The sequence below is a fragment of the Cheilinus undulatus genome, linkage group 12 (assembly GCF_018320785.1).
Source record: "Cheilinus undulatus linkage group 12, ASM1832078v1, whole genome shotgun sequence".
NCBI lineage: Eukaryota > Metazoa > Chordata > Actinopteri > Labriformes > Labridae > Cheilinus > Cheilinus undulatus.
In genome coordinates this window covers 21,032,494-21,059,710 of record NC_054876.1, presented here as the reverse complement: position 1 = coordinate 21,059,710, position 27,217 = coordinate 21,032,494, and the positions used below count along the sequence as shown (strand labels likewise).

The 27,217-nt window shown below is 38.9% G+C and overlaps 2 protein-coding genes across 3 annotated transcripts; one reads left to right on the top strand and one right to left on the bottom strand.

The window, feature by feature from the left end:
• Window positions 1-5,036: 5,036 nt before the first annotated feature.
• On the top strand, window positions 5,037-15,797 carry nlrc3l1 (NLR family, CARD domain containing 3-like 1). 2 transcript variants are annotated; one of them, XM_041801995.1, is made up of 7 exons: window positions 5,037-5,085; window positions 6,686-6,963; window positions 9,627-9,743; window positions 9,909-9,986; window positions 10,091-10,199; window positions 10,278-10,518; window positions 12,571-15,797. In XM_041801995.1, exons 2-7 carry the CDS (start codon window positions 6,785-6,787, stop codon window positions 14,157-14,159), a joined length of 2,313 nt encoding a protein of 770 aa, XP_041657929.1. In that variant the 5' UTR covers window positions 5,037-5,085; window positions 6,686-6,784; the 3' UTR covers window positions 14,160-15,797. The 2 variants fall into 2 exon arrangements, with proteins under 2 accessions (XP_041657929.1, XP_041657930.1); XM_041801996.1 differs by lacking the exon at window positions 5,037-5,085 and adding an exon at window positions 5,447-5,578 and having other exon boundaries at window positions 12,571-15,794.
• Window positions 15,798-20,258: 4,461 nt separating this feature from the next.
• On the bottom strand, window positions 20,259-26,811 carry rnf121 (ring finger protein 121). The gene is made up of 9 exons (XM_041800690.1): window positions 26,680-26,811; window positions 24,864-24,901; window positions 24,419-24,560; window positions 24,003-24,157; window positions 23,787-23,894; window positions 23,045-23,165; window positions 22,816-22,949; window positions 21,314-21,415; window positions 20,259-20,798 (listed from the first exon to the last, which is right to left on the bottom strand). The coding sequence occupies exons 1-9, from the start codon at window positions 26,755-26,757 to the stop codon at window positions 20,678-20,680; spliced, it is 999 nt and encodes a 332-aa protein (XP_041656624.1). The 5' UTR covers window positions 26,758-26,811; the 3' UTR covers window positions 20,259-20,677.
• Window positions 26,812-27,217: the final 406 nt, after the last annotated feature.

Genomic DNA, 27,217 nt, shown 5'->3' with positions numbered 1-27,217 from the left:
AGAGGAGCAAAAGTGCCAAAATGTGTTAAAAGTCGAAAAAAGTAGCATAAATGACCAAACAATGTTGAAAAGGGGTGAAAAAGTGGCATGAATAAACAATTTCAATGTCAGAACCCAATTAAAGCTTCACACACTTTTCAGCTCCAAAATGAAATAACTGTTAGCCAGGATGTTAGCACCAATGCTACTGATCTAACACACATGCACTGATATCAATAAATCACAACTTTATGCCTTCTTTTCAAGGCTTTACACATCTCTCTGATACCCAGGTAGTAGCTTCACATGGTTTACAGCTCAAAAAACTCCTCATGTTTCTCACACTGGCATCCTGAAAAACCCCTATCTTAACCTCCATCTGAAATGCTTCGTTTTCACTGCTGTCTCTTTAGCCCCCCTCCCCCCCCAGGACCTGCCTTCCTCCGATTGGCTGATTTTCTGGAGGCTGGCCGGGGGCAGGACTCAAAATTTTGTGCCTGCCCTCTCCAATGTGGCTAATTTCCAATGCAAGTATTTGTAAAATTTGAATGAACTGGTCCGACTGAGTAAAATATGGTGAATTTTGATATACATCTGTACGTGTTAGGCCCGGAGTCTGATCCTGATATTTTGGAGAGAGAGGGGGAAGAAAAGCAGCAGCAGCAGTGAAGGATAGTGGGGATGTATCTGTTTGGTAAGGCCGGTCACACACTACACGACTTTTAAATCTGAAACAATTTTAAAACTGTGTGAGACCACACATATGAGGTCAATTTCCAAATATTTTTCACCTTTTATCCTCTGAACGCACACACTAGACGACTCAGCCAGACTGTCAGATCACTGGAGACAACACACCTGCCGACCTGCCTATGACCTCGTGTGATCACGTGACTTCAGAAAAAAAAAAAAAACACAGATGTCTGTCGATACTGTCTTGCTGTCCTGGCATGGCATGCCACTGCTCGCTCTCATTGGTTGTTGTGGGTACTCCGTCAGAGGCACTACGACCTAGAATCAGATATTTACGATTCAGGATTTTGGAGGCTATGACGCGATTTGGAGCAGTCAAACAATCGTGTTGACACCACACACACAGACTACTCAGACAAACAGTCGTTTGCAACGAGGCTCCTCTCGGGATACGCCCCCACGATCGTCGGGGGGAGGCAAATCTTGCCCCAAATCGGGCTTAAAATCCTGTAGTGTGTGGCCTAAGTGTTACTGTGTTACTAAATGGCTAAATGGCTTCAGTTTACACTCTAATTCCAAGATTTCTGCCACATACGTTTATCTTGTGGTTTGACAATTTGCATACGTGAAGTATGGACACCCAACATTGTGACTTTATGTTTATGTTTTAAAAATCGGAAAGTATAATACCCCCTCTTTAGCTGAGTTTTTCAGGGGCTCTAGCCATGAAGTCTCCATTAGCAAATATTTGTGATACATAATGGGTCACTCTGAAGAGCTCAGTGACTTAGAGCGTGATACTGTGATGGATGCCACCTTTGCAATAAATTAGTTCATGACATTTCATCCCTGCTGGATATTCCACAGTCAACTGTTTTCAACAGTTGTTAGAACGTGAAAGCATTTAGGAATAACAGCAACTCAGCCATGAAGTGGAAGACCACGTAAAATGGCATGGGTCAACGGCTATGAAGGCTAAATAACTTTTGAACCACCAATCATAGCCTCAAACTTTTTTTAAGCCAGCCATTTTGCTGTTTCAATGACGCTATCCAAGCCTTTGAATTCCTTACAGAAGCTTTTCTACTGAGCCTGGAACTTGGGTAACTTTCCATGGTAATTAAGGATTAAATCCTTACCAGTAAATCTGATTTTAAACATCTTTTCATCAATTTTTTGATCTATTTTCAATTGTTTCTTCTGCTAGCAGCTAATGCTAAACATCATTTTGTATCCCACAATGCTTTGTGACAGGCTATGACATCCAATGCCTTTGACAAACTGCGTATCTATAACTAGTGGAAGGGCTGTAGCATCAATACTCCAATTCACTCAGCTGGCTCCTTTCTGTCTTGGCTTCATTTTGAGTATCTGCAAAATATTTGCTCCTGAGGGACATTCTGCATTCAATTTAGTACAATCAAAAGAGAGAGTTATTGTCCATTTTTATATACAGCCAATGGTTTCCACAGTCATAATGATAACTGATGACTGCTTTACAATCTTAAAAAGGTCAAATGTAATTTTAATACTGGATTTAAACCCTCTGTTAAACCTTTGAAAAAATTCAGTCAATATAGCAATATGTCTGAAAAGTATTCATTGCTTAACTGCTCCTTTTCGGGGCACGCATCACCCCTCATACATCCCAGTGTTTTCTCCTGCTGTCTTTGTCGCTGCTCACGCCTCCATCACACAAAGCTCAGTGTAGCGGTCACTAACAAGACAAGGATGCTTCCAGCGCCCGCTTTCACCATCTAACCCTTTGGTGTAGACTGTTGGTAAACAGCTTCAGGCTCTCAGTCAATACTCACTCCATGTAATATCACTGCACAGAAAGCACCACACTATACTGAATGACATTAAACTGAATGACACACCCTAAGATCAAATAGGCATAATTAATACCAGCATTATTGTCATGTTTATTATCCTTCATGGAGACTTTTATTGGTTTTTGGTTCTCTTATTTGTTTTTTAATCTAACAGAATTTCTTTAAAGGTCCAACTTCACTTTCATTCAATAGGTTGAAACTAATGACCATTAACATGATGAAATAGTGCATGAAGGCATAAGAAAAGCCAGTTTCATTAGCACTGAATCAATGGACTGCATTAACGTAAAAGAACAAATATACACCAGGACGTGATAAAAAATGTAAGGGCCCGTCTGTAATAATTTACTGACATTTTATAAAATGCTGCAAATAATAAAAACCAAGTAGGTGGTCATGATCAATACAACTGAAACCCCAACAGAGCAAGCTCTGACATTCAACATGATCAATAATCATAAATTAATACTGGCACCAGGAGCTCCAGAGGGTGAAGTGGGATAATGTGGCTGGATTTCCCCCATAAATGTTAATGAACTTATAATTTAAGAATGAATGAACCAGGTTTATTATTGTTTAACCATATGGATCATGTTTTACAGTGATAGGGGGATGTAAGCATTAGACAGAGTGTGTTTATTAGTACATATGGCAGTGTCAGCCTTGTTTAAAAAAAATGCTACATCAAGTCTGGCCGTGGGATGCTAGGCACAATAAATTAAATGAACTAAGAAATGAGAATGTAGCACCTAGACCATCTTTTACTGAAGTGTTTACTTATGTGAACACACTCCCATCATAAGAAAATTAAAGGTGAAACCTACTGTTCAATTCTATTCATAAAGAAAGTCTGCCAGTTACATTAATGAAAAAAGCCCTCGCAGACATGAAAACAGTTCAAAAATAAAAGAGAAGAAAGCATCAGAATTCAATCTGGAACTAAATTAAAATAATAATAATAACAATAATAACAATAAAAATAATAATAATAACAATAATAATAATACAAATAATAATGATAGTAATAATTATGATAAGAATGATAATAATAGTAATAGTAATAATGATAATAATAATCTTTATTTGTATAGAACTTTTCAATAAAAGTAATAGTGCTTTACACAACATGAATTAAAATAAAGCATACAGATAAATGATAAAGCCATACAACAAAACAAGCAAGCAATTAAAAAAATAGTAGTTTTAGATATAGAAACATGACTGGTGGCTTAGCTTGTTTAGCTTTAGCTAAAGCTAACATAGCTACGCTATCCATGTAATTATTTTGACTACATAAGCCAATGTAGCTAAGTTAGCTTTAGCAATGTGAGATTTAGCAAGTTTAGCAAAAGCTAATTAAGCTATGCAGATACCGAAGGTATGTAGCTTAAGTAGCTGCTTTGTCAGCTTTAGCTTAGTTAGCTATGTAGCTCCATTACCCATGTAGCTACACTGTCTACTAAGCTTATGCAGCGAACAGAGCTATGTTACCCTTCTTAGCTATGTTATCTATGCAGCTCTGTTAGATACGTGGCACGTTATCTATGTGAATACTTTACCTATGTAGCTCTATTATCTATGTACCTACTTGTCCATGTAGCTTAGGCAGCTTACAGAATTATGTAAGCTACACTTGCTGTGTTAGAATGTTTTCATTAAGGATTTTTTCCCTGTAGGGGACTGTTTACTCAGCTTTGTTAAACATTTTGTAATGAGGTTTTTCTGGTCAGGTGTTTGACTTTTAACTTTTGGTATCCTAACCCTTACCTTCAGCCTAAACAGAAGTTTAATCTGATAATAATTTGAAAGTTTTAGCATGTATAAAATCTGATTTTGATGGGAAAGTTTTAGCATGTATTTCAGGTATGAGATATATGCCGTCTCAGATGATTAGTCTATGAGACTGGCCATTGTCAGAGATGAAGAGTCTGCAGCCAGACTGTCTCGCGGCCAGAGGAAACTGATGTGATATAAGTGTTGTAAATTTTATCAGCATTGTTTGAGGTTAATAGTATTAAAACAACAAAGTATCTGAGGTGGGGAAATTTCTGTTGTTTTCAAAGGTGCAGACAATGTTCCTCATGCACTACAAATGTTAGATAACTAGCTAGTTAAAGAACTTTAAAGTGAACATCAGCTTTTCCATTTTTAATCTTGAAACCCAAATTTCACTGCTTTTCTTCAGATTTTTCAAAAAAACTTAAATCTACTACATTTTCTCATCACCTTCAGTGTCTAGTTAAATTTATTTAGCTCAGAAATTATGAATGCTTGTCATATAATGAACATTTCAACAATATTCATAGTAATTATAACATCAATCAGCTGCTTATTTGCGCTTTATACATTTGGTTCTGATTTTCTTTCAATTCTGAAAGGAGTTTTTTTTTTTTTTTTAACTCATTTCCTTTTTTTTTTTAAAGTATTTCAACCATCAACCAAAGATTCAGTTTAAGCAGCCTGGATTTGATCAGCCACCAGACCTCTAGGGGGCAGAGTGTGCTTCATTGTGTTTCGCTGATATATGTAGAAGAAGTAGGAAAAGGAAGTGTTAATCACTGGACTGACATAAAGGAAGGTATGTTTACCTTTATTTGTGAAATAAAGAAGAGCAGGATAGTTGGAATTACGTATTCAAATGTCTAAACTCTCATTTTTATTGTTTTAATGCTCCCTTTTTATGTTTTTTTTTTTTATTGTGTGGTTTAACTGTTTCCTGCGCGCCACATTGTTGTCGTGCCTAACCCAAAGTGAGTAAGCTATTCATCTTAGCACTGAATGCTGAGTGATAACAAAGTTAATGGGTAATATATTATGTCTAAGGGTGTGGTTAGAGACCTGGTTAATGAGTCATATGACTGCCTGTCAATACAGTATCACATTTTTAGAGTTTAAGCATATGGCCCAGTTGAGGTAAGAATATTACCACATGTAGAAAGCTAAACTCCGTCTCTCAAACTAAGCGATCATCAGCTTTAGATCAGTTCGTGTTTAGACATGATGGTTGCCGTTATCAGGACCAGACAGGCTTAACGACAGAGCGAACTTTGACATCTGTACTTTCAAAGCAGGTAATGTTTGCGACACTTTGTTATATCAGGTATACAGTCTCTTATTTTTTATGACCATTAGTATCATCGGTGTACTGAAACTTGAAAGACTGTGGTCGTTGTTTTTAGGAGTAGATAAGGGATAAGGGGTAGAATCGGTTGCTCCTGCAATCGCACATTAAAATATCCTTTGGCCATTATTGAACCCCCAGTTAGTTCAGCTGCTGTGTGAATGTGTAATAAATGAACATGTTAAAACTGACGTACTGTGTAAAGCAGCCTCAGCCATCGGTGTGTGACTGAGTTGTGGATGGGTGAACATGACCAGCAGTGTGAAAAGCACTTGGAGTTTTTAAAGACTAGAAAAGGACAGGCAGAATCTTAAGATGGATTTAAAAATGTTTTGGTTCTAGACTTTTAGAAAAGCATAACACACTATCCCAAATTGATCAAAAATACAAACAACAGTACCCAAAATTAATCAAAAAACAAAACAAAACAAAAATAATGCTATGTTTGACTAGATTGTGCTTTGCATCAAGCTAATACAAATGTCTGGGATGTGTATAAATAAAACAGACACCTATAGTGCTCATCCAAAATATTTCCGATCTTTTTGGTAAGAGCTGATGTGTGTAGGTTTTTGTTATTTATCCTGTATTAAATTTAGAATATTTAACATTTGGATTAAAACTACTGCTTGTAATTTGTTGTTGAGGGAAACATAAATTATTTTTGAGCCCTGTAGTTGTGTGTAGTAGTGAAAAGTAATTCACTCTTAAAGTTAGTGCTACACTGCATCATAAATTTACTGTTTTTGTATAAATGATTCCAGTAGTAAGATGTCTAGTTTTTTTAGGGTCCTGAATGTGGTTTTGATACAAGAAGACTGAGCATTTGATTTTCAAGTTTGTTCTTGTTTTTACTCCCTTTTTACACCGAAAGTCAAAGTACAGGGAGTCTACAGGAGTTAAGGTTCATCTGTATCATAATACAAAGTGTACACAGCCTGATTAATAATCAAGCAGCAAAAACCTGAAAATCTAGTTTGATTTTAAGTTCTTATGTATCCTGATAAAGAATTTGGGAGCTGATACGCTGTATTCTTTAATGTTTGTTTATCTGCAGGTACAGACAGGCTATAGTCCTGGGGTTTACCCCTTAAAAACAGGAAGAGAATGATGAAAATCCTTGTCATATTAGTCGTTTGCTGACCGGTGAGACAGCATGATGGACGACGCTGAAATGGAGGTGGTGAACTCTGACAGCTCCTCGATAGGAGAAGCAGTGTCTGGTCGAGGAGCAAATGTAGATGATGACTACAATGAAGATGAAGATCTTTACTATATACCTGAGAGAAGACCCTCTCTGGACCTGGGGACGAGTCCGATGGATACGACGCACTGGTACTGAGATTTTTCATTCACATCTTTCTCTCATTGAAGGGTAGTAGTGTTAAGAAATGAAACATCTGGAGTAGAATAATACCTTTTTAAAATACTTTATAAAAGAGAAACAGCCTCACTTATATATCAGTATATACTTCCCTAAAGGACTGAAGAAAACAAAAGCAGATCTTTAGTTATGTGAAAATACTTTCCCAAAAATCTCTTGGGCAGCTTTAAAGGGGCAACCCATATCTACTTGTTCTATATCTTTTACTACTTCACAATCTGCTCTTTCTCAAGAAATCAATAATTTGATGCATTTCATTTTGAATTATTGATACTGATTAAAAATATACATCTATTTCCTCTGCATTTCTTCCACTAATCACGTGGTAAATTGGAATCTAAGGTTAGAAATGTGTTCATTGTTGGTGCGCCGGTAGTCGAGTGGTTAAGGCGCATGTCATATACGCAGGCGACCCGGGTTCAAATCCGGGTCCAAAAATCCAAAATCAGAGGGAATGGCAGGCAGATTGGTGCAGCATCAGCAGTACAGCGGGTATTGCGCCAGTGAAGAAGGTGCTGAGCTGAAAGGCAAAGCTTTCAATTTACCCATCGAGTTACCCTTACCTATGGTCATGAACTCTGGGTAATGGCCAAAAGAATGAGATACAACTGGCCGTAATGAGTTTTGTCTGGAGGGTGTCTGGGCTCAGCCATAGAGATAGGGTGAAGAGTTCACACATCCGGAGGGAGCTCGGAGTAGAGCTGCTGCTCCTTTTTATAGAAAGGAGCCAGCTGAGGTGGTTCGGGCATCTGATCAGGATGCCTCCTGGGCGCCTCTCTTTGGAGGTCTTCCTCGGGGAAGACCCAGAATGCGCTGGCCGTATTATATATGCTGTCTGGTCTGGGAACCTCTCCAGAAGGAGGGAGAAACTGTCGCATTCTTGTCTGGGTTGACCTGCTCAGCCTGCTACCACAGCGACCTGACCCTGGATAAGCTGAAGAGGATGGATTTGTTCACCACAGAACATATAATCATCTACCTATGTAGATGAAGTGTGGAGCAGCATGCCAACAGCCTCACACTGTTTAAATCCCTTGTAATATTAATATGAGTCATTTCAAAGTCAGATGTACTTCATTGACTCATTCATTCTTAGAACGATAAAAAGGTGGAATTGTTTTCCTGATCACTGGAAAGTTTGTGTGCCCTTTCTGCATACAGCGCAGTTACCACCAACTCTCAAGAAATGGTAATACTTTCCACTTTGACTGTGCTTGGCACCAGTGTTTGCTTGTGTTTTTTTGTCTCATCACAGACATACCAGATTTGTCAGCCACAACAAGTCAGTACCCACCTTCAATGGCAAATTTCTGGTGGGAAACACTTGACATGGTGAACAGATCCGTATGGATCAGCACAGTATAGTTGCCGTTCTATCATTTCACTGTCAGAGACATTTTCGTTTCAGTGTACCAAACATCACCGTATCTCATACAATGTCCCATTACTTGTGCCATTTATTGATTTTTCTGTCATAGTCTACAATTTTTGCATCTCTTAACCCTATTTTCTTCATTGGTTTCTTCTTTCTTTTTTTGAGCAGTAAACAAACTCAAGATTAACCCAACCTCTCTGCGTATTGATTTAATTAGAGTTTGTCCTCTAAAGTCAGTGATTAGAGCTAGGAATGTTACTTTATTTTATAATGTAGTAGGATTTTTATCAGAATGAAGGATGAGTCTGAAACGCTATACCTTGTCTTTGACCTGGAGTAATCGCAACCTCGCCTCCGTCTTTAAAAGAGAGTGTCCCACTGTCGGACCAGTTAGTTCGTTAGTTCTTTTGTCTTTCCGTCTTCTCTGCTTCGCTCTCAAGCGTCTTTTACATCCTTGGTTCCCAACCTGGGGTCCGGGACCCCCCGGGGGGGGCACCAGAGATCTTAGGGGGGGCGCAAGGCTTTGTCTGCTCTGAGGCTGCCACAAATAGGTTTGCAAATATTGACTAAAACCATGATAAAGCAGTTATAAAGTAGTTTATGCAAAGGTTTTTTGTTAAGAAAAGTGTGCATGGACCTTTTTTAGGGTTTTATCAGTGGAACAGTTAAAATCTATGTTGATTTTTGGCAGCAGTGTGCCACTTTTTTTCTCTGTCTTGGGTCCAAGGGGGGCTCCACTTTTCTGAGGAGCGTGTAGGGGGGGCTCCAGGGAAAAATGGTTGGGAAACACTGTTTTACATCATATCTCTCTCTCTTATCTCACCCTGACACCGACGTCGTTTTTGTCTTAGTTGAACACTATTAATATTACCTTTGTCACTAAAGTTATCCATTTCCTGCTCCCTTTTCCCAAATATCAGTCAGTTAGCTATGTGATTTATACATTGTAATCCTGTGGTTTTAGTAAATCTGTAAAATGCATTCACTTTTCCATTTTATTTTTGGGAAGTAACAGTCAATGTATGAAGAACTCACTCTTTAGTTATGAGATTGATTCATGATTAATTTTATTTATTGATAATCTTAAATCTGTTATCAATTTAAATCACTATTTTTCTGACTTATTATTGGTTAATCAATCGGTGGTGCCCTATTATTCTTACACGAGGTTTATTTAACATTTATCAGTGATTTCTTAACACTACACCATCATTTAGTCATCTCGTTTTTTTTTTTCAGGCGTTATGTGGGCCAAGCTGTGCCTCCAGTTCTCAGCTACTTGTCAATGACGAGTGGGGACAACTCATCAAGGACAACTGGGGAGGACAGCATAAGCGAGGACGAAATCTCCACAAGGTAAAAAAAAAACGCACCAAAATAGAAGTGCTTAGACTGTCTATAAATATACACATACCGTAGTTCCTAACTTTACTTTATTTGTTTTGCATTTCAAGAAAACAGCAATTACGTACGAGTTTGACACTTAATGTAATGGAAGCATTCTTGTCTTTCTGAATGTAGGATCCAACTGAGTAGATCAGATTCATTTTCCAGCTGCTACTCCTTTGACAGTGACGACTGTGAGAAGAAAACACCCAAGTAAGCAACACAAACAGTTCATGCAACTTTTCATGTTCCTGTGTTTGATAACATGCTAGTCTGGCATGAAGAAATCCTAAAACCCCCCACTATGGTCTCATCAGGGATACTGATAAAAAGGAAGCTGCCACTGAGATCAGCGACACACCTGAGTTATTCACAAACCTGAACGAGATGGGGCATCCTTCTCTGACAGTGAAATTCACTTTTACGGTCAGCATGTTCTCCCTTTCTTGTCTGAGAAGGTTATGTTTTAACAACAGCAGTGACAATCATCCTTTTTTGTATCAGGCTATCTGTAACACCCTCAAGAGGCTCTCAGAGGAAGACATGAAGAAATTCAAGAAGATGTTGTGGAAGCGTTACCCACAGTGTTTCATCACTCCTATACATAGCATGGACATAGTGAACTTCGTGGACCGGCTTCTCGAGTATTACAGTCTAGAGGTCTCTTTGCAGATCACCAAAACCCTGCTGGAGGAAATGAAATTCAAGAAGTTGGTTAATTATCTCCAGACTTTGTGCATCAGAAGTAAGTCAATCTTGTATTTTTCAATGTCTAACACAATGATGGTAACTCTTCTAGTCTCAGAAAGACCCACCACCACTTTCTGAATGAGAAATCACTACTCAAATTACCTACTATTTTTAACCACTTAAACTTATTCAATGAAACATGTTGAAGTCTTGACCTTAGAAAGAAAGAAAATGTGACTGAACAAAATAAAAGAGAAAGATCTCATTTTAAAAAGTGCATTATTGTAGAATATAGATTACTGGACAGAACTTTTAGGCATGTTTGGGCCAAAAAATTGAAGATGAAGTAAGGTGTGTAATGGCCAGTAAGCCCACCTGAGGGCACCATTGGGTGGGAAGGAGGATTGACACAACCCAGGTTGTACATTGGTTGTGACTGAATTTTACCAGGAGCTTCAGAAAATATCTGTTGAAAAATAACGAAGTCCACACCTTGAGGGTGGACTGACAAGTAAGAATGGCCTAGGGCCTTGGTTCTCAACTGGTGGGTTGCAAGCCATTTTCTGGGCCACAGATGTGTACCTGGAACCAAAATACGTGGCAACAAGTCTATGATGCTTTTATTTTGAAGGATATGTCTCATTTCTTTGTCCAATCACATCTTTTGTTCCATTTTGTTTCCAAATTACCCCATTTTCCATTAAAGAATATTTGGTTACGATTGAAAAATTTGGGTAACGAATGTCGTCAAGGGCGTGATAATGAGTCTTGATGTTTGACTAGTTGAGAACCACTGGTCCAGGGTATTGTCCATGCAGGAGGTATGGTTGCCACAAGTCCCTGGTCATGCCCAAGGGCCTGAAAACCACCAGCAGACTCCTGGCGTATCACCAGTGTTAAAAGGGTCTGTCAAATGAAATGCTGTCAAGTTTGACCGTGGCTGCTGAGTAATACACGCGTGTCGAACTCGATTCTGCCCTTCTTCCAGCCTGAGGTTGTGGCACATCGGGCCCTGTCATGAGTTCTTAGTGACCAACATGCCTAAAATGTATGCACTTGACTGTAAGTGATAAAATGTGTGCATGCATGTCTTTTTCTAAAATTTTAAGAATTTAAGCAATTTAAGCACGGGCCACAGATGGCTTAGTGGTTAGGTTGCACCCCATGTTCATCGGTAGCCAGGGAAAACAAGTGTTATGTTTAGGAAATTTTATGTATGTCAGTATTTGTGTAGACTAGAGCTCTGTGAGGGACTCCCGCATCCGAAACAGTTCTGTCCAATCCCGCCTGGATCGTGCATGGATTCTGACAATCTATGTTTACTATTTAGGATAACAGACAGCGCGTAATTAAAGGAATGGCATTATTAATGTGTTCACTTAAAGGGATACTTCAACATTTTGGCAAATTCATCCATTGCCATAATCCCTATAGTCTTAGTAATAGGTTCATTACCTTCAGTTGTCGGTGCAAGCTGTTTTTAGATCAGCCGCTGCCGAGTTCGGACCTGCTGTGCCAACTCGATGTAAGCAGACGGTATTCAGGCTTTCCCTCATCAAACTCATCAAATACACAATCCTACAACTCCAAAACGCTCTTGTGGAAAAGTTGTGACCTGTACATTCACCACGCTATGAAATAATCATGGAACATTACGAGACGGAGATGTTTTAAAGCTAAATGCAAAGCCGGCACTACACTCCAGGCATGGCTGCTGCACTGTGTCACTCCGCCCAGTGGTTTACTCAAGAAATAGTTCAGAGGATTTGCTTCATGTGTCATAATGTTACAAGATGATGAAGAGGCTAAATAAAATTCATTTGCCGACTGGTAAAGTAAAAAGTTGGTGGAGCAGAGTGGGCAGAAAGAAGCATGTTTTCTGCATTAATCAAAATAAAATTTTGAACCTTCCCTCACATCTGTGCAGAGGTGTTAAGACGTTTTTACGTTTTTTTTGAGCTCATGTTGATACTTTCTGTATCATCACATGTAAAAATAATGGATTGTTTAAAGTATGGGGTTTTAAAAAAGTATCAAAAGTGTTGGCAACTTTAATCCTCTGGTAGTCTTAATGAATAATACTAACATGTAAACTTCTGTTTTTCAGATGAGGTGCGATATGATCTAAGCCAGACGTTAAGGAAGAAATACATCGAAACAGGTGAGGGTTTCACCACGCAGGCAGCAAAGAGTTCCCTAGATGATGTCTTTACAGATCTCTTCATTACCACAGCGTGTGATAATGGCCCAAATATCGACCATGAGGTCATGACCATAGAGAAGCTGGACAGCAACCGAGATCAAGGGACACTATTATCCACCAAAGACATTTTGAGTGCTGAAAGGCTGGAGCAGTCAAACTTAAGGTTTATGTTGATCACAGGAGTGGCAGGATCAGGGAAATCTACAGCAGTCGGGAAATTAATCTTGGATTGGATTGAAGAGCGTTCGCACCAGCATGTGTCTTTCCTGTTTCCGTTGCCGTTCAGAGAACTGAAACAGTTTGAAAGTCATAAGGCCTCCCTGATTGAAATCCTTCAAACACTCTATCCAGAAACAAAAAAACTCAGGGACGAGGATTATAGATCTGAGGACTGCAAAATCATGTTTGTCTTTGATGGGCTTGATGAGTACAACGGAAACCTTGACTTTCAGAACACTGAGCCTCTTCGTGACCATACGAATCCCACCACGCTGAACATCCTCGTAGTCAACCTCCTCAGAGGATGGCTCTACAGAGGCCTTTTCGTCATCACCTCTCGCCCACCGGTGAAGCGCTGCCTATCCTGGGATGCACATTATGATGAGGCAGAGCTGCGTGGTTTCTGTGAACCTGAAAAGGATGAGTACTTCAAGAAAAGATTTCAGGAACCGGAACAAGCAGCTCGAATTATCGCGTATATCAACTCTCTTAAAACACTCCGCATCATGTGCCATCTCCCCTTGTTTTGCTCGCTGGTTGCGGATGAGTGTGAGCGTATATTTACAGAGCGGGGGATACATGCTGAGCTGCCCCGGAGCATCACTTACATGTACACAAAGCTGCTGCTGACACTCATACATCAACATCGCTCATTCAGAGCTCCAGCTCTGAACCCAGAAAAAGACACAGACTTCCTCATGAAGCTGGGAAAGTTGGCCTTCAGCATGCTGGATAAAGGCCAGTTCAAGATGACAAAGTCCGACTGGAAGGAGACTGGGATCGACGAGGAGGAAGCGGTGACTAACAGTGGACTTTGCACACAGTACGTCACAAAACCATTCGTGTTGGTTTCAGAGAAGGTCCTCAGCTTCATCCACCCCACCATGCAGGAGTACCTGGCTGCTCTTTATGCATTTCTCTCCCTCAGAAACCATGGGAAGAACATTTTTGAGCAGCAGCTGAAACAAAAGTTTAAGGGGATGTGGAAGGTTAACAAAGAGATGGACCTGTACAAGGGTGCAGTGGACAGAAGCCTGCAGTGTGAGGATGGGAAACTGGATATTTTTCTGCGTTTCCTGTTTGGCATGGCAACCAAAACTAACCAGGATCTCCTCCAACCGTTCTGCAACTCTTCTGTAAAGTGGCATCCTGTCATTGAAGATGCTGCAGCTCTCATTACCAAGAAGATCAGGGAAAATCATCACCCTGAAAGGACGAGAAACCTGCAGCACTGCCTGGAGGAGCTGGGTGTGTCAGGGGCTGCCTCCAGTTAAACCAGTTCAGTCACTGTTTCAGATCATTTTTATTCAGAAAAGACTTCAAACAATTTCAAAGGGATAGTTCAAGGAGTGTGCCTCACCTAATGAAAAACATGTTTCCTTTTCAAAGAGCACATGCAAGGAAGAAACTTTAAAGCAAAATGTATCCCCTAACACAGCTACACTAAGTTACCAAAGATGTGCAATGTTTTAGGGAAACAGAAATCATGTGTTTCAGTGTGTTGAAGGAAATAATGTATCAGTACCAACACTTACACAGTCTAATGCAATCAAATTCATCAGCTCTACCATATTTAGCCCCTTTATGAAGCCTCTAGATTTTTAAAGGGGTCTGCCTGCAGACCATACATATCTGACGGCCACTCTTAAAGATCGTTCATCTGAGACGCCGTATATCTCAGAAAGGAGGTACTGTAGTTTTCTGGTACAATGTATTTCCAGTTTTAGATTTTTTTTTAATTCAACTTTATTCATAAACAAAGCCTGGCAGTTACATTCATGAAATAAACACACTGAAAACGTTACAGACTAACATTTCAGAAATAAAACAGAGAAAGAGACCAGAGGTCTAATCCAGGATTAAATTATGTGTAGACCTGTTTTAGAAGTAGTAACAGGAACATTGGCTCACTTTAGCTTCATAAGCTTTGGCTAAAGCAAACATAGCTATGCTAGCTACATGATTCATATTTTTGTACAGAAGACTTTTGCAAATGAAGCTCAAGATAACAGCTATGTAGATAACATGCCTATGTAGTTATATAGCTGCTTTGTGAGCTAAGCTTTAGCTACATAAGCTACATAGTTCTTATAGCCACGCAGCTATGCTATCTAAAGCTTTTTATCTTTAACTTCTTTTGCAAAAGGAAGCTAAAGATAACATACGATACATAGCTTACATAGCTGCTTTTTGGGCTTAGTTTTAGCTTTCTTAGCTATGTAGCTTTTATCTACATAGCTAACAGAGCTTCATAAGCTACTAGAGGATGAGTTTTTTCCTATAAGTAGACTGTTTACTCAGCTTAATTAAACATTTTGTAATTAGGCTCTGCAGGTCAGTTTTGGACTTTTAACTTCTGGTATCCTACCATTACCTTGTCCCTGGATGGAAATTTAATCCGATTTTATCTCAAAAAAAAAAATAAAAAAATTGGTGTGTATTTCCGTTCCAGCGTCTTAAATGAACAGTCTGTGAGAGTGGCCATGAGAGATCAACAGTCGGCAGCCAGACTGTTGAAGAGAGGGATTTTCTGTTTTTGATGACATGGTTGATAAGAATGATAAGATAATGATTCTACCTTCTGGTTTTTGTTAGGCCATTGTGGGCAATAGTTCTGCTTTACTCATTCTTCTTCTTCTTTAGCACAGCTTTCAACAAAACACCAGGATGCTTTTATCATTTAAAATAAGGGATGCATGATATTCTTGACATAAAATCATTGACAGATGCTATCTTAAAAAGTAAATTATCAATATTTCTGCCTTTATTTGCAGCGGATACATTTGCAGTTTAGATCCATGCTCTACTTGAAAGTGTTCGAGTGTTTGCTGATCAAGAAATGATAAGTTTTTAGAAGGCCTTTGTTTGAAATAATGGCATAAAATAATAAATATGAGAAAGAAATAAAAGACTCTACCTTCTGTGGAGTTTGTCAATTCATTCATTCGACTTTTATTATAATCATGAGGTAAATCACAAGCAGACACCATTGAAGGGTACACAAACATGAAAATAGTTTTCACAAAACTGAAAATTCTGGTTTCATTGAAAAGAAAGAGACATTTAGTGACAGTAAATGAAATAGTTCTGGATTGCAAGTACATTTTTCTACAGGTCTAAATCTGCGGCTCCTCAAAACACTGATTCATGTTAATATTCAGATCAGTGTTTTATTTTAGTTTCACCTTGGGTTGTTTAATATTAAATGTGATTTCAAGGACACATGGAGCCAAATGCATCTACAGTTTTCATGAATTTGTCCTTTGCATTCAGCTGACATGATTGACAAATAATACATAACATTCACAGAACGTACTGCTGACTCTGTTACATAGGAGCCAATTTACAAACAACACAGGTTAGTAGCGTTTAGTGTTTTCTGTTTCTTCCGTTATTACAGCCATGCCTTCTTGTCGATAATGTCATGTGTTTGAAGGCTGTCCCTCCAGGGTTGGTTACAACACAGGTAAATGTGGATTTAAGGTCCTCTGATGTGACATTTTTCAACAGCAAACTCCTCTGGAGGATTGCACCGTCCTCTAATGTTGACCTAAAACCAAAAGACACTTACAGTGAGACATGGGCTGGCTTCAGCATGTCAAGCCAGTCATTACATTTCCAACAGCACTCTTTAAAAAGATTATAGCACTCACTCTTCTAATTCCACTATTCTACCACTGCTGGGAGTGTCCTCTGGGAAAGAGTCGTTTACAAGCCAATAGATGACCGTCATGTCAACGTCACTGTTTGGATGTGCTTCACAGTGAAGAAGCAGCTGATCACCTTTAAAGACAATACAATCACACACAGTTCAGTTATATCTATACACGGCAACAAAGACGGTAATAGCAAGTTAGGTAAGGAATAAATTTGAGGGCAGATGAGCTAGATAAAATAGAATTACAAATAAAAAAAGAGGTTCAAACGGCTGGTAGACAAATAAGTTACCTATACAGGTAAATATGGGATGATCTTTGTAGTAAAAGACAAGATAAAGTGGCATAGTTTGGTTAATAGCAGCAGTATATTTCAAAATGTTACAGTATACATTAGTAAATGTGACTCAAGGTGTAGAGTATGGCATATTACGTGCTTAAAGGTGTCATTGAATAAGAAAATAATCTTGTATAGTCAGTAATGTCTGTGTTACCTTACCTGGATGTGCTTTTATTTGGACACGGTCAGGCCCAATGATCACTGGACATTCATCCTTAGCAACTGGAGAAAAAAAACACGAGTTAAAAAAAAAAAGAGAATATAATCACACAAAATAAAACCTTGTCACCCACTAGACATACTGCTAAAATACTACCTGGAAATCCATCTGCAAGCAGCAGACACAGAGATATGAAGGCTGTTGCAGAGAAACAGCACAATCACAAGAAATGCCATAAAACAAAGATGAAACAGCATACTGGAAGAGTAAATATAGTTACCTTTGATAACAGATGACTGCTTCATGTTGATTCCTCCTGTAAGAGTGTTGTGCCACTGACTACCCTTTAGGGTTATTTATATGCAAAGACATAATGGACTTCCTCTGCTGCACACCCACTCAATTTCCTCTAAAAGTTGCCCACTCATCTTTGAGGTAGCTGGTGATCACTCTTTAAGGTTGTGCAAACAAAGTGTGCTGACTAATCCAGTGATTCAAAACATATCAAAATACAATCCAGCGATGGTGCAGACTGAAAGACACATGGATGAAACACCTACACACGATCCGAGAAAATGTATTTATTAACTGATCATGATTAAAACATTGACAACAAAGCAAAATCACATCCCCGCCTTGTTGTAGTGTTTGTCTCTGTAGTGTGACAGGTCCGAGTGAAGACAGCTAGCATTATTTACTTTGAAAAGTATTTGCTTAAAATAAGTGAATGCATAAATATTCACCCCCTTGAAGTCAGTGTTTAGTAGATGCAGCTTTGGCTGCAATCACAGCACTGAGTCTGTGCGGATAGGTCTCAGTCAGGCGTGCACGTCTTTTACTCCATTCTTCTTTGCAAAACTGTTCAAACCCTGTCAGGTTGCACAGGGATCAGGTCTTAACAGCCCTTTCCAAGTCGAGCCGCATATTCTCTGTTGGATTGAGGTCTAACTTTGACTCAGTCACCCCAGAACATTGACCTTATTGTCTTTAAACCATTTTGTGTAGGTTTCCCTCGGTGCTTCAGGTCATGTCTTGCTGGAAAATTTTTTTTCTCAAGCCGTAGTTCAGCCTTCCAGGGCCAGTTTTTTTGGTGAGCTCTAGGCTCAAAGGCTTTGACTGATGAAGAACCCAGGCAACAGTTGTTGCATGCAGAGACGCTCTCATCTCAGCTGCTGAAGCTTGTAACTCCTTCAGAGTAGTCACAGGTGTCTTGGTGGCCCCTCTCATTAGTGTGCTTCTTGTACTGTCACTCAGTTTGTGAGGACAGCCTGATCTAAGCAGATTTACACATGCCATATTCCCTCCATTTCTTCATGATGGATTTAACTGAACTCTGGGGGACGTTTGGTGACTTGATTTTTTTCTATCCATCCCCCAACTTGTACTTTTCAGTAACCTTTTCTATGAGTCGCTTGGAGTGTTCTTTTGTCTTCATGGTGTAATGGTAGTCAGGAATACTGATTAACCAGTGACTGGAGCTTTCAGATACAGGTGTCTTTATTCTACGACTTCAGACACATTCACTGTACTCAGGTGATCCCCATTTCACAAAGTGTGAGACGGCTACCACCAATTGGCTGGACCTCTGTTGAATTAGGTCACTCACTTTAAAGGGGGTGAATATTTATGCAGTCACTTATTTTAAGTTACTTATTTGTGTTTGACATTACTTTGTAGAAATCTGTTTTCACTTTGACATTAAAGAGGTCTTTAATGTAGAAAAAAAGCAAAATTATGTTGATCATTATAGGTTTATAAAATCAATTAAAAGGGTTAAACACTGTTGTGTACTGTGTGAGCTGTCATTTTTTTCCAACGAAAATCTCACCCACTTTTATTCTCCCAGTCAGACCTATTGATAGGAATATAATAAAGTCAAGAAATGTATCCCAATGCTGGGTTGACACTTCACTATGATTTAAACATTTTTTTCACTTTTCAAGAAATAAGATTGAAGTCACGTTATGTATAAATATTATTCTTTTATTTACAGTCTGACAAATAAAATAAAAAAAATCTTTTTTTTTTTCAGCATGTTTTTTTATTTTGAGGAACAGTTATGTATCAGGGCTTCCCACTGGTGCAGTAGTTAGTACTGTCGCCTCACAGCAAGACGGTTCCTGGTTTGAATCCCCAGTTGGACAGAGATCTTTCTGTGTGGAGATGGCATGTTGGTGGGTTCTCTCCGGGTACTCCAGGTTCCTCCCACTGCCTAAGAAAATACCTGTGCGGCTACATGGTGACTTTAAATTATCCGTTGAGAGTTGCTTGTTTGTATGTCACTGTGATTGACTGACAACCACTCCAGGGTGTACCCCACCTCTTATCCAATGGCAGCTGGGACTGGCTCCAGAGCCCCGCAACCCCATGAGATCAGCAGTATAGTTAAAATGGGTGGATGGATAGTTATGTACTGTGGACATCAACTGAGACAAGTCAAAACCAGATCTTCTGCTGGTTAAAGAACCTTTACCACGTTGCCCTCATGCTGAAGGCCACATTTGCTTCTGAAGGTCATAAAGCTGCATCAGTATTTGTTTCAGTCCATTTCCTCCTATTTCAGAGCAGATCACCAAAGACACAATATAAGATTCTTGCAAATCTGTAGTGGTATTTCTCCAGCCATGCAAACAGTTAATATTCACTTGCCCTTGCCTTGCAGTATGCATCTCTGAGTTTTCAACAGAAACACATAAAAATCCATCCAACAAGTCAAACTTTATCTTACTGGGAAGGTGCAACTCCAGGTGGGATTTCTTTTCTTGTTTTAATCATGTGGACTGGCCTCTAAATTACTAATGTAAAAACAAAGACAGTGAAGACAGCAAGCTTGCTTGGTTTTAAAGTATAGAGAATAATTGTGTTGTTTTAAGGTAAAGGTCAAAGCCTGCTGGTAAAGATGAGAGTCACTGAGGTCATTTTGAAATCCAGTAACACTAAAAGTTCCATCTCATCATGCTGTATGAGGAATCCTGTTTTTAAAAGATCATTTTTTCCCCTATGACGAGGAAGCCTCAAGTCACATGACGCATGACTGTGAGCGCGAAGGAAACCCTTGTTTATGTCACTGCAGTTCAAAATGCGGAATCAACGTTGAGCGGTTATAAAGCAACACAGACAAACACATTAAATGACACAGATGCAAAATGACTCCAGAGGAAGTCTCCAGGTTGTGTGTTCACCTACTTTAGAGGCATAGGGAGTTTAGAAGGAGCTATTTATGTTTCATTTCATATTTATTACTCATGTTTGATAGACATCAGACATGAGGATCAAAAAAAGTCCAGCAAAAAACTTTTTTACTAAGTATCAACAACATTTAAGACATAAATTAGTAAAAAGCACCTCTCTAATGATTTTGATAACTGTTTTACTGGGGCCAGAAAATGCACAGTCTGATTAATAAGATGTAACTGTGTGTAGCAAATCCTGGGAAATGAAACAGACATCCAAATTCAAATAACCGATAAAATTCAAATGAACCGTAAATACAGATAGTATGTGCCTATAAATATGTACAAAAAGTATAGACACGTTTTTATTGGTGTTTTAGTTCAGTGTTAGGCCCCCAGTCTTTTGAGCCAGTGCATATCTTCTCTGTATGGCGTTTGTGTGTCCATTGCTGGCTGTCTGAGGTCACTCCAGACCCAGGATGTAGTTGATACCTTGAACAAATCCGATAATAACAGGCTGCCAGGCCACCAGGTAACGAAGCCAGTCTAAAAGCTGCCCATACATGACATGTGGCCTCTCCCAGCTACAAATATGTGGGTCAAGGAAACCACAATAGTTACATTTTAAAAATAAGTGAAACAGTGTGCTCATAAAAATCATTTCTAACATTCTGCAGATGACTAAGAAGGGGTAGTTTCTATAAAGGTGATTATATAATTCAAGAGTTTTAGAGTTGTCAGATGTGTACTCTGTGAACCACAAAAAGGAACAGGAACTTAGTCTACAACCTAAAAGCAAATGCTGTTACAAATAGCTTACAAAGAGAGCCCCTAAAAAAAAAATCACCTAAAAGTTACAGTCCAAACTTCCTCTCTGTTAGAAGAAAAATGCCTTTCTCCAGTAATCTGGCATGACTGCATTTCCCAGTCATTTAAAGTCATCTGAGGAAACACCACTTTCCTATATGCATGTACATTTTCATTATCATCTCTGATATCATTTAGACACTCAGTTATAGAATAAAAATACTGTACATTTAAATAAAGCAAAGAAAAACAGTTGAAGCTCATATGTTGTATGTGAACACAAAAAGGATACGGGTTGCTGAACATCCTCTTCAGATCCACCTTCTCTTTGCAGTACGGACACATCTGCTTCTTTCCCACGATGCACCATCCTCTGATGCAGAATTCATGGAACCTGAGTGTAAAGTTAAGGATTGGTGCAGCAGTGTGTTCATCAGCTCAAACTACACAGGATCAAACATTATTATTTTTTAAAGGACTGGTTGTATTCTGCTGATTTTTATTTCTTTTCCTGCCCAATGGTTCACTCAGGCAGGCTTATTCGGCACATCTAACACTAACTTCAGCCTAAATTTTTGCCCCAGACTTGTCTGAAAGTTTTGCATACTCTAGGTCTGTTGATTCTTGCTTTAAATTGCAAAAAAATGCAAAGTATGACTGATAAATCAGCTGTAAATATCAGCAGAAATGTTTATATCTGCAGATCGTGATTATTATATTTTTGAGCTCTTATCTGCTGATACCAATGTCATGCTGATAATATTTTGCATCTAACAACAATAAAAAACATTTGAAAAATGAAAAAAAAAAAAATCTTGATGTTAAGGTTTTACATGCTAATTTAAGTTTTGTCAGTGAAAAGGATGATTTAGATCAGTGGTTCTCAACTGGTCCAGCCATAGGACCCACCACCTACTGTAAAGTAAAGTAGGGACCCAAATTTCTGATTTTTATTAGATTAATTCTACAAAAAATGCTTAAATTTGGACCTTGGAAGGAACACAGCAAAAGGCTGAACAAAGAGACTGGCTAACACTTTGAGATGACACACATGCAAACATTTTATTTCTCTATGTTTTACCCTTGTAACACATTTGGTTGTTTTTCTGAAAAGTGACAAGACATTTTCAAATTATTATATGAAAACTAACTTTCTTGAAAATACTTCCATCCAAGATAAAAGGATAAATAAGTGAAGATTTCAAAAAAAAAAAAAAAAAAAAAACAGAATTTACAAATTTTCCTGCAAAATAAAGCATATGGGTAGATGTCTGCCTAGGGCTTCAATATCTCTGATATTTTTCCTGAAACCAGTTTGCGACCCACTGAAAACAGCCCCACAACCCACTTTTGGGTCCCAACACCCAGTTGAAAACCACTGATTTAGATGAATTAGAGCTCTTTAATTATAACTCACTCCATACCATTTGTTGCAATGATCTGTGAAGACATTTTTAATTGGTTAGTTAAAATGTACTAGAGGAATCTGAAAGAGAAACTCTGAACTTGACTGAACTTTAAAGAAGTCTTTGTGTAATTTAAACTGTACATCCATGGAGGAAGTAACACAAGTTCACATGAACAGATCTTCAAAACATCAACAGTCTGACTAAAGGTTAAGCTAACACTGTCAATTCCCTTTGAGCCTGTGAATGAGGGCACAGCACAGCTCTGACACGAACCCATGACTTTACCTTTTATAGATATGAAATATTCTGTCATACATGAACTCACCATAAAGCAGCATGCCTGTTTCACTGCTGAACCCAAAACCATCTCTAAAAGAAAGGATACACATGGTTGCATGATAATCTGTACGTGTTTTCAATAATCCCCTCTTCGCTGACGTCTACGAGGATGGGCTGACCGCACACGGCACAGATGTTGTCAGAGAGGTGCTTGGTTGGCATGCCAGATGCACTGTAATACTAATAAAATAAGACAGAAAGGCGTTCAAGTTGAATTTAAGGCATCATCTCTAAAAACACATGGACTTTACAGAGTCTGCCATCTGGATACGTACCCCGATGGTTGAAGCCATGAAGTCTGCACACATCTCTGCAAAGTCTCTTCCAAGGACCCCGTAGTACAGGCCATAGAAAAGGAGTGAAACACCAAAGTCCATTGCATCCTCTGGCTTTATCCTGGACAGAGAAGGCACAGCGTGAGATCATAGCTTCTATTCTTTTTAGCTCAAAGAAAAAAAAACCTGACTTCAAGTACAAGCTAAAAGTTTCCTGATTCAGAGGAAAACATGAATTCTACTTTAATTGAAATTCTAAACGTAACTTCCTGTACACCCTTTGAATGAATGACCTTTTAGCTAATCCAAACCACAGTGAAACTTAACCAGTGTATATTTGGACCAAAAATGGGGGAATGGGGAAAGACATACACCAAACGTGGGCCAAGACCGGGAATCAATCCCGCGACTAGTGCATTGAGGACTAAAGACTCTACCAATGGGCGCCTGATCTACCCACAGAGCAGCACCAGCACCCATCCTGATGATACATTTTAAAGTTTAAAAAATTATAAGGCAATAATTTAAAGGATGGACCAAGAATCTAATTTTGACAGAGGCCTGACACTTGACTTTTCACATATGAGATGGAAGTATAAACTTTTATCTAGATACAGAAGCCTATAATAAACTACTAATTGAAGGAGTTTAAGTAGAGCATCTAAATTCAAAATGCAATGAAAGCTTTGTTATATGTCTGCTCTAAGACATGCCATGAACTGACAGAACTGACAATACATACCTGAATATTAAGTTTATACCAAAAAGTGTAAACATGACAACAGTGTAGCCAACTATTCCTGTGGCATAGCTGATCTTGTAGAGGAGGAGGAACCACTTATACACCAACCTACAATATCCAAAAAGAGAGAACACATCTGAGTATGTACAGAAAGTTAAAAGCACTTCAAACTGCATTGATGGAAAGTTAAATCTCCACATTTTTAGGGTGTTATACCTTGGTGTGGTGCAGGCCAGAGGCTTGCGAGTGGCACGGTAGGAGACGTATGCTGTGATGACAGAAAAGATAAACCATGTGCTCAGGAACCTCCACCAGTGAAGTTTGGTGGTAAAGTAGAGAGGTACTACCCACATCTGGAACAGAGTCACCAGCTACAGGACAGCAGAGGGCACAAGTGAGATGTGAAAAGGCAATTCTACAAAGCTTTATGCCTGACATAAACACAGAAATAGCTGGATATAGATAAAACAATGTGTATTGTACAAGGCTGTGCTGGTTCTTTGATTCCCACCTTCCGAATCACTGTAAACACACACGCCTAAAGCTCATAGCTGGATTTATCTGTTCCCAAAACAAACTAAATCTTGTAATTATGTAGTTGCATTTCTACAAATTAGACTTGAGTGTCTTACATTGTATGACTTTGGATGTCTCTGTTTCCACTGGACAAGGACTAGCTGTGCAACAACAAGGGTGACTATGAGGATGAGCACCATCTCTGCGTGCATGGCCTCATGGCCTCTATGTTTTTCATGCATTCTCGCATGCTCCACCCTGTGTAAAAAAGAGGAACAGAATCAATTAATGTCACACTGCTACACTACTTGTTTTTCATAACAAAGATAGGCACACTGAAAAAAGTGTAATGACCTTTATTACCCAATACTTTTGAAATTTTACTGTACACTGAGATAAACCAAGTATAACTGTGTTTTAACCAAAGAAATGTAGAAATGAAACAGGGAATTTGTTTAACCAAATGTGACCAGCTTGTCTGGGCAGAGTGTTCTCTTAAAAATCACACACTTTATTTATTGCAATAATAGATGATTGCTTGATTAAAGCAGATATATTCACCTCCACTTCTCTTCTGGTGAAAGCTTGGACACATCGAACTGAAAGAAAGAAATTCAAAGAGAAAACACTTAAAGAACTGCCACTTTGGAGAAAATAATAGCAGCCAATTACACAAAAACCTTATTGCAATTTCAAGGTGTGCTATTTATGGCCCTGTGACATTTCACCTTCAGTACAAATGGGGCACATGGGGAGTGAATGATTTCCCCTCTGTGCTGGCTTCAGAGACAGTAACAGAGGTGTTACAGATGTGAGACAGGATTGCCATAATGCAATGTGAATCAACAGATGAAGACACCAGTATTACAATGTTGCAGAATCAGTATGGATTAATCTTGCAAAGCAGATGGATACGCCTGTTCCCTTGTTTTTCACAAATCCGTCTGGCGATTCAGGTTAAGTATGGATGTCTTAAGGTGTAATTATGGCAAAGCTTCATTATGGCACTGTTGTAGAAATGTACGGTGACAAGGGCTAAAAGTATGTTAAGCAATTACTGTCCCTCCCAGGTGGTTTGGCCTGTTTAACTATCTAACCAAAATATTAGTTAAAGGCTGGCAGCAGGAAAGGGATGCACATCTTATGTTATTAAAGCTTGCCATTTTCCAATCAAGGCATATCCTGCACAGCGTATCAACAATTCCTGCCACTTTCTACCCTATAAATTTAAAAACACACTGAATGGGCTGTATACCAATGCAGCTGCAACTAACAAACTGACAAAGGTTACCCACTGCTTCTTTTGACATTTGATAAAATGTTATGAGAAATAGAAAAAATGAAAAATTTAAGGATCTAGGAGTAGGTATTGAATAGACATTTGGTCTCTTGAAATCTGAAAAGGTTTTTCCCCAATTTCTGCAAGACTAAACAATTGGTCAGTAAATCCAAAAAACTATAAACTATTGTTGGATATGATGCATGCCACAAACACGAGTTTCGGATCATGAAGTCTATCCATGCTGGACTGAAAATGACAATAAATGCTTCCTATTTACACAAAATGAAGACACATAAATACAACAACTCCTATAGATTTTCACTCGAATAGATTTTTACTCAAACCTAGGCTAAAATCAACACTGAGGTTTTCAGTGTCTTTTAAGCACATAAACAGATCAGCTGAGTTACTACAGGACACATTTTCTTTAACTTTAACGTCTGGTTGGGTTCACTGTTTGGCTCTAATGTGACACCTGCTCCAGCACCAGTTGACTTGGTTTTGTTTGATTATAAGCTTGAAATGCCACCGGAAGGGATTTCCTTCGAGTTGTTTCCTCTAACTTGACACAGATAGCTCCACCACCTGCCCCTTTAACACCACCTGTGACCTTTGACCCGATCAGCCACATCAGCTGTGACGGTTTCTGAAGCAATAGTACGTTCAAACTGAAGGAGGTTTCTCCATAACGCCATGGAGAATACAGATGTGTTTGAGATTTATTCATTAAAAGCCAAAATTATCTAACTAAGATCAAACGAGCTGCTTGGACTAAATAAATGCTACATGATCTGGACAATGCTAAGCTAGCTTACGTTAGCTCGCAAAGTATTGCTTAGCTTTCAGGGCGTTTCTCGCTTGCTCTGCTGTTTAATTAAACCAGAATCATTGAGTCCAGTTTAATGGGCAATGCTCATTACCTCAATCTCATCCCTGTGTTAAGAAACAGGTGGTTTAAATGTGGCTTGCTGCTTACGTTGGGCTAATGAGCTGAAGCTAACAGATGATTTAGAGCTAGCAGCTGATACTCCAGTTTAAATTTACAAGTAGCCGATTAAACAGTCTAAGAAGGTCAGTGCTTTAATTTACTCCCACCTGCTGTGGTTCATCATGATGCTCCAGTCCATGGTCGTGCTCTACACCATCAACCTCCACATCAAACACCCCGGCCATCTTCGGAGTGCTACCTTACCTTTCCGGGTCCATTAGCAATAGCCCATAACCTGACCGACGTCTCATCCGGTCTAGGCTTGCCTTCCTCATTTTCAAAATAATGTTCGGAAATAGAGATGCTGTGAGTTCCTGTTTCTTATAGTTTATCGTTTGCTAGACTTTCCTATGAAAGGGATTAACATTATTTCCACTGGGGCACTTTTTAACAACTTTGTAAACATTGTTATACATATCAAACTTAAAACGTAGATGCTGCATCCACATTTGATAACAAGACCTGGCTACAAATGTCAAGTTTTATGCAAAAAGAGTTAATGTACCAACATGTTTTAAATAACTTGACTGGTTGATATTATGGTCTGTAAACACTACACAACTAAGCAGTCTAAAATTATTGTAACTGAGTAGTGCTTTTGGGTACCTGAACTTTTTTTATGAATGCATTTTGCAATCAGTACTT